At 44.7% G+C, this 20,138-nt stretch overlaps 1 protein-coding gene across 1 annotated transcript; it reads right to left on the bottom strand.

The window, feature by feature from the left end:
• Positions 1-14: 14 nt before the first annotated feature.
• On the bottom strand, positions 15-9,373 carry LOC145879459 (hemicentin-1). The gene is made up of 15 exons (XM_082974941.1): positions 9,138-9,373; positions 8,450-8,749; positions 7,471-7,752; positions 6,923-7,198; positions 6,506-6,781; positions 5,846-6,097; positions 5,409-5,684; positions 4,756-5,007; positions 4,465-4,596; positions 3,690-3,917; positions 3,265-3,540; positions 2,880-3,131; positions 1,374-1,652; positions 813-1,070; positions 15-502 (listed from the first exon to the last, which is right to left on the bottom strand). The coding sequence occupies exons 1-15, from the start codon at positions 9,190-9,192 to the stop codon at positions 414-416; spliced, it is 3,483 nt and encodes a 1,160-aa protein (XP_082831067.1). The 5' UTR covers positions 9,193-9,373; the 3' UTR covers positions 15-413.
• Positions 9,374-20,138: the final 10,765 nt, after the last annotated feature.

The raw sequence follows: 20,138 nt of genomic DNA on the forward strand, positions 1-20,138 counted from the left end.
AGTCACAAGGGCAGTGAATATCTAAGAACATTTAATTAGAAACAGAAATAGGCAGTACAACTGAGCTGTGGATGTTTGCCCCTTCAATTACCATGTGGAAGACCAGTTTTTAAAAAGAATATCAGTTTATAGAGATGATTGACATAAAAACACACTGTCGAGGTGGGTTCTATTCTAAGGGGATAGGCCCCTCCCTTCTGACCTCTTGTTGATTCTCTCCTCACAATCTAAAAGCATTGGAAAGGAGCTAAGCACATTAAACCCAGCAATGTGGTGGTAAGATGGGGCAATTACAATATTGACAATACCACTTATTTCTATCCAGTCCTTTTTCAGATTAGCAAGGGGAGTCAGTGAGGGTAGAGGGAAGGGAGTGATTGGCTCCCAGCCAGCAGACGTGCAGTGTGGTAGTCTCAGTGGTTGATCAGAGGCAGAGAGAGCGCTACAAGGCCCATCAACATCAGACCAACTCTGGACTGGAATGGAGGGGCAGGTGAGTGGCCTGAGAGAGAAAGAAGAATGGGAGAGGAGGGGGACAAAGAGGTTGGGAGAGGAGGGGACAAAGATAATCGGAGAGAAGGGGGATATGTAAACTTCCGACTTCAATTGTATATATCTTCTCGATTCCTGTCTGTACCCACCAGTTCAGAAAATGTCTGTATTGCATTTCCATGATGTATGAAAATGATCCTCGCACAAACACATACACAAACTAGAACCAAATTAAATTCTACATAATAAAAACAACTTTGTGACATTTAATTACGCATTATATCCCACATAGGTCTTACTACAACAACCCACCCACTTACCGTTGACATCCAGACTAATGGTCTTGGACATTGAGATGTTAGTTAGAGAGTTCTTGGCCACACAGGTGTATATCCCTGCATTTTTCAAGGAGACGCCTACGGCCATCAAAGGACCAGTCGCGGGCAATGATTGGTTGTTGTGTTTCCACCAGTACTCGCTGGTTGGCCGGGAGTCGGCTGAGCACTTCAGATTGACAGAGATTATTGAGCCAATCACCACTAAGCCTGGGCCAGAGAGGTTCACACTCAGAGGGCCATCTACAGAGAGAGGTTCAGAGAGGGGGGGGTCATAATAGGGAAAAGTCTAAACGGAATCCTTGGGACATCCAACTCTGACATCACCCCATTGAAGTTGAAATGTAAAATGGTTAAGGTAAGGGTTAAGGTCAGAGTTAGGTAAGAGTTATGGTTAAGGTTAGGGTTTAGGGTAGGGACGTCCCAAAGATGCCAGATAGCACTAACCATCATAATAGTGGTGGGTTTCTGACTTTCTACATAATATAACATCAAATGCTTATCTTTTAAAATATTTTACCAACAGATTAAAACACCAGTACTTACAGTTCACCAGTAGCTGGTATTTAGGGCTGGTGTGTGGACCAAAGAGGTTGGTGGCAACGCACTGATAGTTTCCATCGTTAGACACCTTGACTGGACTGAAGTGCAGAGAGTTGTTAGAGATGGTGATGTCAGAGTTCAAGGTGTTGTTCAGGACCAGAGACAGGTTGTCCTTCATCCAGTAGATGGTGTCATAGCGTCCGGTGACATCACAGGTCAGGGTTAGGTTGTCAGATGATATCGGCGTTTTGTTTCGTTTCACCGTCACCGACTTTATAGCCTCTGTGAGGACAGAGCAAGTGTATTGCTTTATGTACAGTATCAAGATTTGTCATTTGATCAAATGTTTAGTTCCAGCGACACAATAGTTGGATATATAAAACATGTATATATATATAAAACAAATGGTTGTACGATCTGATGGATTGTAAATTACTGTTTTATATTACTGTTTTATATTACTGTTTTATATATTTCCTGTTTTATATCATTATATCCTCTTAGCATGAGTTTTTATATCTTTAGAGATTGAAAGTAGTGTTAGGTTCAAACTCTGTGATTGAGAATAATTTAATTATTTAGTGGACTGCAGTGGAGAGTAGGAATGTGTACTCTCAAGGCCTCTCCCGACTGATGAGAAGTCCTGTGATATGCACGGAGGAGCACAGATAAATCCTGGCTGATGGATATGTACATCTTTGTCGAAGGAGGGTGTGAGACCTCAAGGTATAAGTGGACACTGCACAGTACTGAGCAAAAAAATTAACTCAACGTTCAAGAAATTCAACAATTTTACTGAATTACAGTTCATATAAGGAAATCAGTCAATTTAAATACATTCATTAGGCCCTAATCTATGGATTTCACATGACTGGCCAGGGGTGCAGCCATGGGTGACCTTGAGGGGACATAGGCCCACCCACTGGGGAGCCAGGCCCAGCCAATCAGAATGAGTTTTTCCCCACAAAAGGGCTTTATTACAGACAGAAATACTCCTCAGTTTCAATAGCTTTCCAGGTGGCTAGTCTCAGACAATCCCGCAGGTGAACAAGCTGGATGTGAAGGTCCTGGGCTGGCATGGTTACACTTGTTCTGTGGTTGTGAGGCCAGTTGGACGTACTGAAAAATTCTCTAAAATGACATTGGAGGCGGCTTATGATAGGGAAATTAACATTCAATTCTCTGGCAACAGCTCCGGTGGACATTCCTGCAGTCAGAATGCCAATTGCACGCTCCCTCAAAACATGAGACATCTGCGGCATTGTGTTGTGTGACAAAACTGCACATTTTAGAGTGGCCTTTTATTGTCCCGAGCACAAGGTGCAACTGTGTAATGATCATTCTGTTTAATCAGCTTCTTGATATGCCACACCTGTCAGGTGAATGGATTATCTTGGCAATGAAGAACTGCTCACTAACAGGGATGTAAACAAAGGTGTGCACAACATTTGACAGAAATAAACTTTTTGTGCATAAAGACAATTTATGGGAATCTGTATTCTGATTTACCAATGACGGTGAGCATCCTGGAGACAGTGCTGTTTCTGCCAGTGGCGTTGTTGAAGGCCACACAGGTGTACTCCCCATGACTGGTTAAAGTCAGTGGGCCAGTCTCATACACTGAGCCAGTTGCCACCTGGGAGCCATTGAAGAACCAGCTGAACTGGCTGGGAGGCTGAGAGGAGGCTGAGCAGTTGAAGGTCACTCTTTGTTCTGTTTCGGCAATGGGTGCACCAGCTATCACAGGTTGCTTGGGTCCATCTGTGAAAATCAGACAACGACATCGAAACATTCAACTATAACTACCTTATGGTTGATTATTGACTTCATAATATGTCATCACAGTTATTACCTTCTCTATCTTTGACAAGAATACATCCGCAGTATTACTTACAATTCACTAGGAGTGTGTAGCGGTTGCTAGTTCTGTTGCTCACACTATTTCTGGCCATACACTGATATTCTCCATAGGAAGAATACTGGACAGGGTTGAACGTCAGTGTTCTGTTGTCGAAAGAGACGTGGGTTCTGTTATCCAGATGCACTAACGTGAGGTTCTTCCACCAGTGAATGGAGCTAGGATCACCAACAATATTGCAAGTCATTGTAAAGGAGTCACCCTCTATCGCCTGGGTTTCACCGGTGCTTATGGACACTGAGGTTATTGGCGCTGAGAACAAAGTGAAATTGTTTCAATGGTTGCAGTAGGTTTAAAGGCTGCAGAAGGAGTTTTTGTTCTCAAGAAAGTACACCAAACTAATCAATTAAAGGATTAAGGTTAGACCAAGTCTCACCAACAACAGTGAGGATCTTGGAGACAGTGCTGTTTCTGCACAGTGATGCTGTTGAAGGCCACACAGGTGTACTCCCCATGACTGGCTAAAGTCAGTGGGCCAGTCTCATACTTTGAGCCAGTTGCCACCTGGGAGCCATTGAAGAACCAGCTGAACTGGCTGAGAGGCTGAGAGGAGGCTGAGCAGTTGAAGGTCACGTTGTGTCCTGTTTCTCCTAATGCTGGTCCTGTTATAATAGGCATCTCCGGTCCATCTATGATACAAAAGACAATCAGTTAGACCAGGGGTGTCAAATTCCTTCCATGGAGTTCCTAGTGTCTGCTGGTTTTTGGTTTTTCCATTCAAATGAGACCTAGACAGCCAGGTTTGGGGATTTCCTTACTAGTAAAGGACCTTAATACGTCAAGCAAGTTCAAGGGAGGATCGAAAAACCTGCTGACACTCAGCCTTCTGTGGAATGAGTTTGACACATTTGAATTAAACCCAACATCTGATCATTGGTCAGAAGGTCAAATGTCATCAACGAATGTCAGATGGTATAAGAGATGGGATCCAAACCATCACGTTGACTTTACTACAATATTAATAAAGGAAGTTCTCAAAGATTCCACCAAGGCCATGGGGTCAAAGTTGAACTTGTTAATGCCTACTCACAGTTGACGATCAGTCTGTAGTCTGGGCTGGTCATGTTGCTGAAGGGGTTGGAGGCAGAACACTGATAGTCTCCTTTGTCAGAATGCTGGACCGAGTTGAATGTCAGTGTATTGTTGTTCGTAGAGAAGTCAGTTCTGTTGGTCAGCATACAGAGGCCAGCCGTTCCTCATCCACTGAATGGAGTAAACCGTTCCAGCGGTGCTCACAGGTCAGAGAGAATCTCTCGTTCAGTATTGGCTGGACTCCAATTTCTTTCACGATGGTCATGGTCACAGTTGCTGTGGAAGCAGATCAAAGGGTTTTTTCAGCACTTTTATCTCAACTTCCATGTTATTATACTGTAGGTTCAACAGCACGTATACTGTGTCTAAAACCAAATGTACACAAAGTAAATCAACTTTTAGTCCCTTGATTTTAAGTAGCAGTTACTGACTCACCAACAACAATGAGCATCTTGGAGACAGTGCTGTTTCTGCAAGTGATGTTGTTGAAGGCCACACAGGTGTAGTCCCCATGACTGGCTAAAGTCAGTGGGCCAGTCTCATACTTTGAGCCAGTTGCCACCTGGGAGCCATTGAAGAACCAGCTGAACTGGCTGAGAGGCTGAGAGGAGGCTGAGCAGTTGAAGGTCACGTTGTGTCCTGTTTCTCCTAATGCTGGTCCTGTTATAATAGGCATCTCCGGTCCATCTATGATACAAAAGACAATCAGTTAGACCAGGGGTGTCAAATTCCTTCCATGGAGGCCCTAGTGTCTGCTGGTTTTTGGTTTATCCTTTCAATTGAGACCTAGACAACCAGGTTTGGGGAGTTCCTTACTAGTAAGGGACCTTAATACATCAAGCAAGTTCAAAGGAGGATCGAAAAACCCGTTGACACTCAGCCTTTTGTGGAATGAGTTTGACACATGTGAGTTAAACCCAACATCTGTCATTGGCCAGAAGGTCAAATGTCATCAACGTTTGTCAGATGGTATTAGAGATGGGATCCAAACCATCACATTGATTTTACTACAATTTATAAAAAGGCATTTTTCAAAGATTCCGCCTCAGGCCATGGGGTCAAAGTTGAACTTGTTAATAACTACTCACAGTTGACGATCAGTCTGTATTCTGGGCTGGTCATGTTGCTGAGGGGGTTGGAGGCAGAACACTGATAGTCTCCGTTGTCAGAATGCTGGACAGAATTGAATGTCAGTGTATTGTTATTTATAGAGAACTCTGTTCTGTTGTCAGCATACAGAGGCCAGCTGTTCTTCATCCAGTGAATGGAGTAAACCGTTCCAGCGGTGTCACAGGTCAGAGAGAATTTCTCCTTCAGTGTTGGCTGGGCGCCAATGACTTTCACGATGGTCATGGTCACAGTTTCTGTGGAAGCAGATCAAAGTTTTTTGTTGTTGCACCTTTATCTCCACTTCCATGTTATTATACTGTAGGTTCAACAGCACGTATACTGTGTCTAAAACCAAATGAAAACAAAGTAAGTAAACTTTTAGTCCCTTGATTTTAAGTAGCAGTTACTGACTCACCAACAACAATGAGCATCTTGGAGACAGTGCTGTTTCTGCTAGTGATGTTGTTGAAGGCCACACAGGTGTAGTCCCCATGACTGGCTAAAGTCAGTGGGCCAGTCTCAAACGCTGAGCCAGTCGCCACCTGGGAGCCATTGAAGAACCAGCTAAACTGGCTGGGAGGCTGAGAGGGGGCTGAGCAATTGAAGGTCACGATGTGTCCTGTCATTGCTATATCCGGACTAGTCATAGCAGGTCTCTCTGGTCCAACTGTTAAACACAAGACAGTATGGGTAATCTTATGGTTTGACTATTTTGACAAAGTTTAGTAAGTAATCAGCCTTCTACAATCCTTGGCTTGTGCAAGTTGGCTCATTGGAGAAGGAGCTCATAGGAGCAGGAGCCTATAGCATCTCCTGTTTCTGTAGCGTGTTGCAGCTTGATTTACAAGTACATCCCCTGGACAGGACGCTAGTCTATCACAGGCCCTTACACCCCAATCTATCTCCTTAATGCTGAGTGCCAAGTAAAGCCACATTGGGTCCTATTTTTACAGTCGTTGGTATGACTCGTCCAAGGATCAAGCTCCTAACCTTCATATCTCAGGGTGGAAACTTAACTACAAGGCCATTGAATTGATTTTATCAGACAAAGACTACCAGCTATTGTAATACTCACAGTTCACCACAAGCTTGTATGTCATGCTGGTCAGGTTGCTGACAGCATTAAAGGCCTCACAGAGATATTCTCCACTGTCAGAAAACTGGATTGGGTTGATAACCATTGTCTTGTTGCCCGTAGAGAAGAATGTTCTGTTGTTTAGGGAGATGAGCTGGCCGTTAATCAACCAGTGAATGTAGTCTACAGGTCCAGTCACCTCACACCGCAGAGTGAAGGACTGATCCAGTATCGGTGGCTTCCCATCACGGTTCAACGAAACCGCTGATATCGGCTCTATGGTGAAAAGAAAAGGAGGAGTACTTCACTCGATTGGTGGTAAAAAATACCATGATATAACATTGTATTCATAACCATCAATAATCAAATATTCACTACCAACTATATGACATTTCGTAACGATGAATGTTGCCTCACCCACGATCTTTATCATTGTGTTTATATTGGCAAATTGGAGTGTGACATTGTTGTAGGCTAAGCAGGCGTAACTTCCTGTCTGGTTCTCTCTGGTGTTCTGCAGGCTGAGCTGTGGACTTTGCTCATTGAGGAACGCCCCATTAAACCTCCACTTGAAGGACTCAGTGGGTTTGGACTGAGCGGAGCAGGACAGAATGATGTCAGAGCCCGTCTTGTAGGCTGTATGTCCTATGGTCATCTCAGGAACTACCATCATGGTGAGGTTACTTGGGCCATCTGTGGGAGGAACAAATAACAATGAAGTGTTGGTGAAGCATTACCTAGAATATGTTTCCGTTCTGCTCTATTGTGCAGGCCGAGGAACATAACACAGTGTACTAATGATCCATGCAAATAATGACCTGAATCATGTGATCACAGAGGAATGGTTAGGGATGAAAATAGGCATATTACATCATTGCATGGAATGCTGGCTCTCAATGACAAGGTACAATCCATGTCTGTTGTGTATGATTAATGTACAGTATACTGCATAATCTGATACTCACATCTAACATTGAGGCCAATGGGCTGGCTGGTGCCATTGCTGATTCCATTGATGACCTCACATCTGAACGGCCCTTCATCGTATCGTGTCACACTGACTATGGTGAGAGTGCTGTTCCCACCACCAAGCCAAACTCTGTCACTGGCTGTGACCTCTGAGCTGCCATTCAGCCAGCGGTAGGAGAGGGAGGTGCCAGAGGAGACAGAGCAGGTGAAAATGGAAGTGTCGTTCAATTCCACTAGATCAGTGGCGTTGGCCCTTAGAGTCACGTTTGAAATGGGCTCTGTGGGTGAGATAGTAGAATAACAACCATATTGTTTATATTTGTTTCACACTGTAAAACTTGTTTTGGAAATCTAAATAAGCTATTTTATTTGATTTACTTATCATGGAGACCAAGTTATAGGATTGAGCACTGTAGAGCCCTTTGCACACAGATAAAACGTCTTGTGTACGTCTTATCTGAAATGTAAACGAACAGTTTGCTCATACTCTGTGATCTGTTCAGGTTCATTCTTTTCAAAGGTATGATGTAGGTCAACTTCACTATAGGTTCAGAAAACATTGACACATTTAAGTGTTAGCTTTCCATGTCATGAAAATAATTTTTATTATTATGACAGAGATGAATTATCGATAGGTATGTGCATCAGTGGAGACTGCTGAGGGGGAATGGCTCATAATAATGGCTGCAATGGAAGTAAATGGAATGGTATCAAAAACATGGTTTTCATGTGTTTGATACCATTCCATTTACTCCATTACACTCAATTCCAGCCATTATTATTAGCTGTCCTTCCCTCAACAGCCTCCACTGATGTTCAAGCATGTTTGCATGTGAACCTGCTTGCAATAAAGTACGTGAATGGGTAAGTAAGTGTGCAGGTGAGCATGCGTGCGCATAAGTGACGATGTGTGCCAGTGAGTGAGAGTCAACCATAGTAGAAAGATAAACAGACAGGCAGAGGTCAGTTCCTTACCCTGGACAGACAAAGTCACCACAGCTTTCAGGACTGGCTCCATTCCCTGGATGGTATATAGACCTGAGTCGTTGAGTTGGAGAGAGTTTATGGACAGCTCTGAGGAGAAGCGGTTGAATGAGACTCTGCCTTGATAACTTGTACTCACACTACTGCCACCAGGATAGAACAGTACGATGATTGTAGTTTCATATGACCAGGTCCCTACATTGATGGGGCTTTGAGGAACTAGGTTCAGTGTGACATTACTGCCCACAGCTAAGGGGTTCATCGAGGGAACCACCACCTGGCCAGAAACACCTAGAAGAGGATGGATTGATGAGTTTAGTTCATGTTTTGAGATATTATTAAATCAGTACAAAAGTTCTTTAAAATATTTTACTTGAGATGAATCAAATCTTTAGACTCTGGCACTTTAACAGAAATACAAGCTTTTGTTTAAATTAGTGCCTTCAAGTTGAACGCACAATTTACAACATGACCTACTATCTATTTCTAATGTCTACTCTAGACATTGGTTGTCAATGTCAGATAAATAGAAATCTCCATCTTTCTGACTGTTTGACTGAAGTGCATCAACCAAAAAGAGACATTTGAACAACCTGTTACTTATTTAATCAAGTGTTTGTACCATAAAGCACAAATAGGCATCAATATATTTCCAGAATGAGCGTATTGTCCTCTTTACCTGTAGTGAAGTTGAGCAGCACCAGGATGAGAACCCACACCAGAGGATACTCCATAGTTCTGCCACTTATCAAACACAACGGATCAGAAGTGAACGGGACACTTTCCTATGAAACAAATGACTGTCCAGACTTCTTGGTAAATCCAAACATGTTGATACTGCACAGGCACAGTCTCCTCTCAATCAACAAATAGTCAGGTGATGCCAATGTACCAACCCACCCTACCTGCCGCCAGAACGCACTCACACAATTCTACTCAACTACCCACGCCCTGTTTTGCCGAAGTACCTTTCTCCCACTGTATTTTTTGTTGACACACGGAGGTGTTTTCAAGCTGATTATGGTTTACTGTAAATCTGATCAACTCTGTCTGTCCTGATGAATCCTGGGAGGAGGCTGGATGGTACATGGCCAATGAGGCCGGGGATAGAATCTCTGACCCTGTTGAAACTCATGATCTATCCACAGTGGCTAAGGCAACGTGGGCTCATAAGACACTGTTCGCATTGAACCTGTCAAGAAAACACTTACAGCGCAGTGAAAAAGTATTTGCCCCCTTTCTGATGTTCTGTATTTCTGCATAGTTTTGATACCGAATGTTATCAGATCTTCAACCAAAACGCCAAATTAGATAAAGGGAACCTGAGTTTACAAAAAAATATAAATAAATTGATACTTATTTTATTTATTTAACAAAAAAAGTTATGCAACACCCAATTACCCTGTGTGAAAAAGTAATTGCCCCTTTACACTCAATAACTGGCTGTTTCACCTTTACCTGCAATGACTGCAAACAAACTATAGTGCATCAACCGAACAGAGACAACTGAACAACCTGTTACTTATTTAATCAAGCGTTTGTACCATAAAGCACAAATAGGCATCAATATATTTCCAGAATGAGCGTATTGTCCTCTTTACCTGTAGTGAAGTTGAGCAGCACCAGGATGCGAACCCACACCAGAGGATACTCCACAGTTCTGCCACTTATCACTGCAATCAAACGCTTCCTGTAGTTGTTGATCAGTCTCTCACATCGTTGTGGAGGAATTTTGGCCCACTCTTCCATGCGTAACTTTAAAGAAATATATATTTCACCTTTATTTAACCAGGTAGGCTAGTTGAGAACAAGTCCTTATTTACAACTGCAACCTGGCCAAGACAAAGCAAAGCAGTGCGACACAAACAACAACACAGAGTTACACATGGAATAAACAAATATACAGTCAATAATACATGTGCAAACCATTGCATGAGTGGACGGCTGCGGAAGTCCATGGCAGGCTGGAGGAGTACCAGAGGAAGTGCAAGGCACCACGTCCCTTGCGGCTGGCCCCACTGGTCACCACACTGACGCAGGAAGTAAGTAGGCCAGTGTCGGCTGTTGCAAACTGCCCGGACCCCTTGCAGCAGGCCAAAAATGGCTCATCCGAGGCATTGGATCGTGTGATTGCCATGCTTGAACAGGTCTTGGAGCAGAGGCCACAGCAACCTGTAGGCGGCTATGATAACCATTTCCAGAGGAGGCCCAGGAAAAGGGAGAACCCGTCTTTGCGATGCAAAGTGTGTGGGGATGCGAATCACAGCACAATGGATCATTGTTATTCACACCACCTCTGCTTCCTCTGTTATGCAGCTGGGCACACACGTCAAGAATGTCCTCGCACTTCATCGGTAACTCCCGTAGCTCCATCAAACAACAACACGACACAGCGGCAGGAAAACTAGCTGGCCCGCACAGGGTGGGGGGAAGTGCTGGGCCTTGTGAGGTGCCCCAATCAGATATTGGGGTAGATTTAGAGTCAGTATATTCAAGTGTTTGTGATAAAGTCAAATCGAACGAAAAGTCATTATGCAAAATACACAGAGAGTGCTCCACAACGATGAACTCTTCTATACTATTGTGTTACTGGGGGATGTTATAGAGGTGAGCGCTATGATTGACAGCGGTTCTATGGCATGCACATTGAGCTCAACAGTGGTGCCACGCCTTGAGAAAACAGGTGTGCTCAAGAGTGGCTCCCTCAGTCCGACTGAAGTGGTGTTGGTTTACTGCGGGGGGTTGAAGACCAAGCCTGTAGGTGTGTGTGAATTGAATATGTCTGTGTATGGCAGCAGCCTCTCTGTCCCTGTTCTATTAGTGGATGGCCAACGTGATGAGCTCATCCTAGGCAGCAATGTGATTAAACACCTCATCAGGGAGCTGAAGACGACCGGTGACTTCTGGGAGAAGATGTCATCATCTGAACACAATGGAGATGACTAACTGTTCCGTCTGCTGGCTAATGTAGAGAGATGGAAAGGGGCCAAGTGCCAGAAAGAGTGGGCACAGTAAAGCTGAAGCGGGCGGTCACATTGGAGCCTATGCAGGAACATTTAGTCTGGGGCCGGCTGTGTACTCCTCAAAATGTATCCGCGTGCAGTGCTGTTGTTATTGAGCCTACGAGGGCACGCTCAAAACCGAAAAACATTCTAGTGGGGAGAACAGTAGCGACATTGTGGAGTGATGGCTGGGTCCCTGTCAAAGTTATCAATCCCTCACCAAAGCCAGTAACAGTGAGACGCAATGCCAAGATAGCGGACGTTTTTCCTTGCATGGCATTAGAGGACTTTGACACTGACTATATAGATGGGCCCACTGTCGAACCAGTCCCCCTGGTGCAGCAGGTACACAAAATGGATGACAATCCAGACTTTGACAATGGTAGTGGAGATAGCTTGACCATTGACAGTGCCGTCAAATCGCGCAGTGTCAAGTGAGTTGTTGCACAGGTTAGGGCTAGGTGACATTGACATTGAGTCCACTCAGTTGTCGCAACAGTGTAGGCTTATAGCCCGCTACGAGTCTATCTTTTCCCGGCACAAACTAGATTGTGGGAAGGCTACTGGATATGTCCATCGCATCAGACTCAGTGACACTAAGCCTTTTAGGCTACCTTACCGTAGGCTCTCCCCTAACCATTATGACAAGCTCAGGCAGGCCTTGGATGAGATGGAAGAGCGAGAGATAATCAGGAAATCCAGCAGTGAGTATGCCTCCCCGCTCGTGCTGGTCTGGAAGAAGTCTGGCAATCTGAGACTGTGTACAGACTTCCGATGGCTCAATGCTCGCACCGTAAAGGATGCTCTCCCTCTCCCTCTACCTCACCAAGCTGATGCTCTGGCGGCCCTGGGTGGCAATGCTTTCTTCTCTAAAATGGATTTGACCTCAGGCTACTACAATGTGGAGGTGCATGAAGACGACAAGAAGTTTACAGCCTTCACTTCTCCTTTTGGGTTATATGAATATAACCGTCTTCCACATGGACTATGCAACAGCTCAGCTACATTCATGAGGATGATGTTGAAAATTTTTGGGGATCAAATTTTTTATATCCTTCTATGCTACCTGGACGATGTGCTGGTTTTTGCCCCGACTGAAGAACTTGGATTGCAACGCTTGGAGTCAGTTTTTGAGCATCTCAAAGCCCATAATCTGAAATGCCATTTCATGAAGAGGTCAGTGCGGTTCTTGGGGTATGTCATCAGTGAAGGAGGTGTGGCCACAGACCCAGAAAAAGTGAAGGCTATTGCAGGGATGACAGAGAAGGATCTCATGGAGGATAACACGGACGTGCCCTCCCAGGGGACGATTCGGTCCTTTCTCGGAATGATAGTCTATTACCAGCAGTTCATTGAGGGGTGCTCCACCATCGCTAAGCCGCTGCATGGGCTGACAACTGGGACGAAGGCACCACGCCATGGGAAAGGCAAGAGGAAAAGAGGAATACATAGGAAACTCACAGCAGCAGACTGGACAGACAACCACCCATTAACGTACATCCTGTCCATGCCCAAATTGGACACCTGTGAACAGAGATGGGTTTGCTAAACTCGCTTCATTCACGTTTAACATCAAGTACATCCCCGGTCCCAAAAATGTCATTGCTGATGCACTCAGTAGACAGCCATTTGTGCAGTTGAGCGCTCTCCACCGCATCACAAGGGTTCCATACAAGGCCCTGCTGGAAGAAGCTGCGGGAGTACATGCTGAGAAGGTGCAAGATGTGTTCCGCTGGTCTAACCACCCATTCGACCTCAAGAGCTGCTCACCGTCAATTGAGGCAGATGCCTGTGAAATTGTCATGGACTGCCAAACTACTTCCTATCCTTCTGATGGTTCTCTGTCAAAGGAAGCGCTATCAGCAGTCCTGAGGTCACAAGGGGAGGCTGGTCTACAGAACTGTGCGCTGCTACTGCCTCAGCTCACTCAGTCACTGGTGCCATCTGAGATGTCAGATGTGAGAGTGCTAACCCGTGACGACCTGATATCAAAGCAGGGTCCGTAGACCTTCTAGGAGGGAACGTGGCCATGAACCACTCGAGGCTCTGCGGATTCTGAAGACCTGGGAGAAGCTCACTCTGAAAATGGGTGTACTATATCGCGTTACCAAAAGTTTGCTGTCAAAGAAGAAGACGTACCAGTATGTAGTACCCACCTCAATGAGGGCGACAGTTTTGAAGGGTGTCCACGATGAAGCTGGTCATCATGGGCAACAGCGGACGTTGTACTTTACGAGACAGAGGTTCTTCTGGCATGGTCTAGAGTTGGATGTGAGAGAGTATGTCAAGACCTGCAAGAGGTGTGTGTTCAGTAAGGCCCCCGAGCCAGAGGCCAGAGCTCCATTGGAGAACATCATCCCGACTGAGCCCCTCGAGTTGGTGTGTGTGGATTCTGGTCTGCTGAAGACTCCAACAACAAGTCCTTGGATGTTCTGGTCATCAGTGATCATTTTACTAAGATGGCCCATGCCTTCTTGTGTCCAAACCAATCAGCTAAAGCAGTGGCCCTACAGCTGTGGAACAACATCTTCTGTGTGTATGGTTTTCCTCGTTGTATCCACTCTGACCAAGGGGCCAACTTTGAAAGTAAATTGATTGCTGGGTTGTTGAGTGCTGCAGGAGTCCAGAAGTCGCACACAACTCCCTACCATCCGATGGGGAACGGGGGAGTCGAAAGGTTCAATAGAACACTGGGAAACATGATCAGGGCTTTACTTACGAGAGCGAAGCACAGGTGGCCCCAGAAGCTGAAGTCGTTGACCTTCGCCTACAACTGTACAGTCTATGAAACCACGGGCCATGCCCCTTTCCAGTTGATGTTTGGGAGAACCCCAGGTCAGCCTGTCGACATGATGTTTGGTACTGTGCTGCAAGACTCAGAGGTTGTAGACTATGACGAGTACATCAAGTCCCTGACGAGAGACCTGAGGGAGGCCATGGAGACGGTACAGTTGACGGCAACCAAACAGCTGAAGAGGCATGCGGGCCTCTACAACAGGAAGATCAGAGAAGCTCCAGTGGAGGTTGGTGATCGGGTGCTGCTGGCAAATAAGGGTGAACGTGGAAAGAGGAAGCTGGCTGATCATTGGCAGAACAACCTCTATATTGTTACGGAGAAGAATAGTGACAACCACATCTTCAAGATACAGAACATGTCGACTGGCCAGGAGAAAACGGTCCACCGTAATCTGATAATGCCTTTAAACTTCTTGCCTCTCCCTGACACTGCCTTGGAGACACCTAATATGGGAGACCGTGAGGATTCGAGTGAGGAGATGGAGGACTCATCCATGAACGATATACCAGAAATGGATGTGCTGGAAGATGAGCCACTGGCGAGGGACCCTCAGAACTCACCACATTCTGAGGGTGCCACTGGTGGCACAAGCATGTCAGAGCTAACCTTTGGAGAAGAAATGTCCGAACCCTCTGAGGAAGAAAGGCATTCTGAAGATGCCGCTGGTGGCACAAGCTCCAGCAACAGTCACAGAACCCTTGACCTTGACTACCCACCGACTGTGGACAGTGACCCACCAATGGTGATTGTAGTTGAACAGGTTAAACGTAATGATAACTCTGTTAGGCCTGTCAGGTCAGGGGCTGGTCGGGTTAGGAAACACCCAGTGAGACTCATAGAGACTATGCAGACACAGAGGGTTTTTCATACAGAATTCATTAGAATACCTGTGTGGGTGTAGGATTAGAATCCAATTCTGTAGCCCTTTTTTTTACTTTCAAGAGACCCCATGGAGGTAATGGGTCAGAGGTCAAGTAGGCCAAGGTTTTTCTGTCTGAGGTTCTTATTGTCACTGAGTGTACTGAACATGTAACAGGCATGTTTTCCTACGGGGTCTTTGAATTTCCCTAATTCTCTTTAGAGAATAGTCTTTGCACTGGAATATTTGGTGACATATGTATTGCAAGGTATTGCATACCTCATTTTGTTTCTTTATAGTATACAAGTGTAATTCAGCAGGGGAGAATGTAACGGGGTTGGTTATGTTTTCACTTGCTTCTAAAGAATGGTGTATTTAATGTTCAAGCATTCTTATTGGTTGGTTCAACTCTGATGACAATAAGGCGTGTTGTGATTGGCCCCGCTTGCAGATAGGGGGAGATCGCGAACGTCAGGTCTTCCTGAGGAGTGTGAGGTGCACAACTGAGCAAGAAGACAAGTACATAAGAGTGTCTAGTATGAGAAACAGACGCCTCACAAGTCCTCAACTGACAGCTTCATTAAATAGTACCCTTAAAACACCAGTCTCAACATCAACAGTGAAGCGTCGACTCTGGGATGCTGGCCAAACGTACAAAATCAGCAGGGGATCAAATACTTTTTTCCCCCACTGTATGTAGATATTCCATAACAAAAATCTGCCGTTTTCAGCTACAATAGTCATTTACAACATGAACAATGTCTACACTGTATTTCTGATCAATTTGATGTTATTTTAACGGTCAAAAAATGTACTTTTCTTTCAAAAACAAAGACATTTCTAAGTGACCCCAAACTTTTGAACGGAAGTGTATATATATAAACAAATTATTCAATTTCTGTTAGTCACATGTTTGTGGAACTTAGTCAGTTTATGTCTCAGTTGTTGAATCCTATGTTCATACAAATATTTATACATGTTAAGTTTGCTGAAAATAAATGCAGTTGACAATGAGAGGACGTTTCTTCTTTTGCTGAGTTCATGAGATGTGTATTCCAGCCCTACCTTTATATATACACTGCTCAAAAAAATAAAGGGAACACTTAAACAACACATCCTAGATCTGAATGAAAGAAATAATCTTATTAAATACTTTTTTCTTTACATAGTTGAATGTGCTGACAACAAAATCACACAAAAATAATCAATGGAAATCCAATTTATCAAAACATGGAGGTCTGGATTTGGAGTCACACTCACAATTAAAGTGGAAAACCACACTACAGGCTGATCCAACTTTGATGTAATGTCCTTAAAACAAGTCAAAATGAGGCTCAGTAGTGTGTGTGGCCTCCACGTGCCTGTATGACCTCCCTACAACGCCTGGGCATGCTCCTGATGAGGTGACGGATGGTCTCCTGAGGGATCTCCTCCCAGACCTGGACTAAAGCATCCGCCAACTCCTGGACAGTCTGTGGTGCAATGTGGCGTTGGTGGATGGGGCGAGACATGATGTCCCAGATGTGCTCAATAGGATTCAGGTCTGGGGAACGGGCGGGCCAGTCCATAGCATCAATGCCTTCCTCTTGCAGGAACTGCTGACACACTCCAGCCACATGAGGTCTAGCATTGTCTTGCATTAGGAGGAACCCAGGGCCAACCGCACCAGCATATGGTCTCACAAGGGGTCTGAGGATCTCATCTCGGTACCTAATGGCAGTCAGGCTACCTCTGGCGAGCACATGGAGGGCTGTGCGGCCACCCAAAGAAATGCCACCCCACACCATGACTGACCCACCGCCAAACCGGTCATGCTGGAGGATGTTGCAGGCAGCAGAACGTTCTCCACGGCGTCTCCAGACTCTGTCACATCTGTCACTCGCTCAGTGTGAACCTGCTTTCATCTGTGAAGAGCACAGGGCGCCAGTGGCGAATTTGCCAATCTTGGTGTTCTCTGGCAAATGCCAAACGTCTTGCACGGTGTTGGGCTGTAAGCACAACCCCCACCTGTGGACGTCGGGCCCTCATACCACCCTCATGGAGTGTGTTTCTGACATTTTGAGCAGACACATGCACATTTGTGGCCTGCTGGAGGTCATTTTGCAGCGCTCTGGCAGTGTTCCTCCTGCTCCTCCTTGCACAAAGGCGGAGGTAACGGTCCTGCTGCTGGGTTGTTGCCCTCCTACGGCCTCCTCCACGTCTCCTGATGTACTGGCCTGTCTCCTGGTAGCGCCTCCATGCTCTGGACACTACGCTGACAGACACAGCAAACCTTCTTGCCACAGCTCGCATTGATGTGCCATCCTGGATGAGCTGCACTACCTGAGCCACTTGTGTGGGTTGTAGACTCCGTCTCATGCTACCACTAGAGTGAAAGCACCGCCAGCATTCAAAAGTGACCAAAACATCAGCCAGGAAGCATAGGAACTGAGAAGTGGTCTGTGGTCTCCACCTGCAGAACCACTCCTTTATTGTGGGTGTCTTGCTTATTGCCTATAATGTCCACCTGTTGTCTAATCCATTTGCACAACAGCATGTGAAATTTATTGTCAATCAGTGTTGCTTCCTAAGTGGACAGTTTGAATTCACAGAAGTGTGATTGACTTGGAGTTACATTGTGTTGTTTAAGTGTTCCCTTTATTTTTTTGAGCAGTATATATATATATATATATATATATATATGTATATATATTATTTATATATATATAGTAACAGTCAAAGGGACAGACCTACTCAGTGTTTTTCTTTATTTTTACTATTTTATACATTGTAGAATAATAGTGAAGACATCAAAACTATGAAATAACACATATGGAATCATGTAGTAACCATTGAAGTGTTACACAAATCAAAATATATTTTGTATTTGAGATTCTTCAATGTAGCTACCCTTTGCCTTGTTGACAGTTTTGTACACTCTTGGCATTTTCTCAACCAGATTCATGAGGTAGTCACCAGGAATACATTTCAATTAACAGGTGTGCCTTGTTAAAAGTTGATTTGTGGAATTTCTTTCCTTCTTAATGCGTTTGAGCTGATCAGTTGTGTTGTGACAAGGTAGAGGTGGTATACAGAAGATAGCCCTATTTGGTAAAAGACCAAGTCCATATTATTGGCAAGAACAGCTCAAATAAAGAAAGAGTGTCACGACTTCCGCCAAAGTCGGTCCCTCTCCTTGTTCGGGCGGCGTTCGGCGGTCGACGTCACTGACCTTCTAGCCACCGCCTATCCACTTTTCATTTTCCATTTGTTTCGTCTTTGTTTTACACACCTGATTTCAATCCCACAATTACTTGTTAGTTATTTAACCCTCTGTTCCCCCATGTTTTTTTGTGAGTGATTGTTTGTTGTATTTTCGTTCTGTCATTGTCACGTCCTGACCAGTATAGAGTATATTTGGTTATTGTAGTTTGGTCAGGACGTGGCAGAGGGGAGTTGATGTATGTTTATGGGGTTTGTCACTGGTCTATGTCTGTGTTTCTATGTCTAGTTAATTGGGGTTGGACTCTCAATTGAAGGCAGGTGTGTTGAGTTGCCTTTGATTGGGAGTCCTATATAGTGGGGTGTGTTTGTCTTTGTGTTTCGTGGGTAGTTGTTTTTTGCACTGCTAGGTATAGCCTGCGATACTGCCTCCTGTCGTGTTGTCTGCATTTATTGTTTTTTCGTGATCAACGTGTTTAATAAACATGATGTTGAGCACACAACCTGCTGCGTATTGGTCCACGTTCTCCGACAGTGATTTCGCGATATCGTCAGAAGACGAGGGACGTGACAGTCATGGTGTGCGTGTATTTGTTACTTTGTATATTTGACATTTTGAGTAAAAGTACGTTGATTATTCAGATCTGCAGTCGTGCGCCTGACTCTCTACAACCAGCTACACCTAGGACCCATTACAAAGAGAAACAACAGTCCATCATTACTTTAAGAAATGAAGGTCAGTCAATCCAGAAAATGTCAAAAACGTTGAAAGTTTCTTCAAGTGCAGTCGCAAAAACCATCAAGCGCTATGATGAAACTGGCTCTCATGAGGACTGCCACAGGAAAGGAAGTCTCAGAGTTACCTCTGCTGCAGAGGATAAGTTCATTAGAGTTAACAGCCTCAGAAATTGCAGCCCATATAAATGCTTCACAGAGTTCAAGTAACGGACACATCTCAACATCAACTGTTCAGAGGACACTGCGTGAATCAGGCCTTCGTGGTCGAACTGCAGCAAAGAAACTGCTAAAGGACACCAATAAGAAGAAGAGACGTGCTTGGGCCAAGAAACATCAGCAATGCACATTAGACTTATGGAAATCTGTCCTTTGGTCTGATGAGTCCATATTTGAGATTTTTGGTTCCAACCGCTGTGTCTTTGTGAGACGCAGAGTAGGTGAAAGGATGATCTCTGCATGTGTGGTTCCCACTGTGAATTATGGAGGAGGAGGTGTGATGGTGTGGGGGTGCTTGCTGTTGACCCTGTCTGTGATTTATTTAGAATTCAAGGCACACTTAACCAGCATGACTACCACAGCATTCTGCAGCTATACGCCATCCCATCTGGTTTGAGCTTAGTGGGGCTAGCAAATTAAATGAACAATTACCAAAAATGGATTCTTCAGATGAAAACGGTTCTTGGCAGAACCCTATCCCTTAGCAAAGAACCCTTTTGGAACTATTTTGTCTAAGAGCGTATATGCCATCTACATCAACGTTTTTTGCAGTCTTTTTATTACTGCATGTTTGCACTCAGTAATATTGACTGTGATTTAATAGAGACATTAATCCGTCTGTCTCTCTGTTTACCCTTTATTATACAAACCCACTAACCACAGGTTCTGCCTCCACACACATCACTCTAGTCACTGTATCTACACGGTCCAGCTGTAACTCTTCTAAAGTCAGATATCATCCTGGACAGGAGAGATGAACGGGGTTGCGATACAAGGAAGTTGGAAATTAGCCAAATGGTAAAATGTTTTTCAAAAACCTGCCATCAATCTCTTGATAGAGTGTAATTTCAATACTAATCTCTGGGC

The sequence above is a fragment of the Salmo salar genome, chromosome 05 (genome assembly GCF_965601325.2).
Source record: "Salmo salar chromosome 05, fSalSal1, whole genome shotgun sequence".
Taxonomy (NCBI): Eukaryota; Metazoa; Chordata; class Actinopteri; order Salmoniformes; family Salmonidae; genus Salmo; species Salmo salar.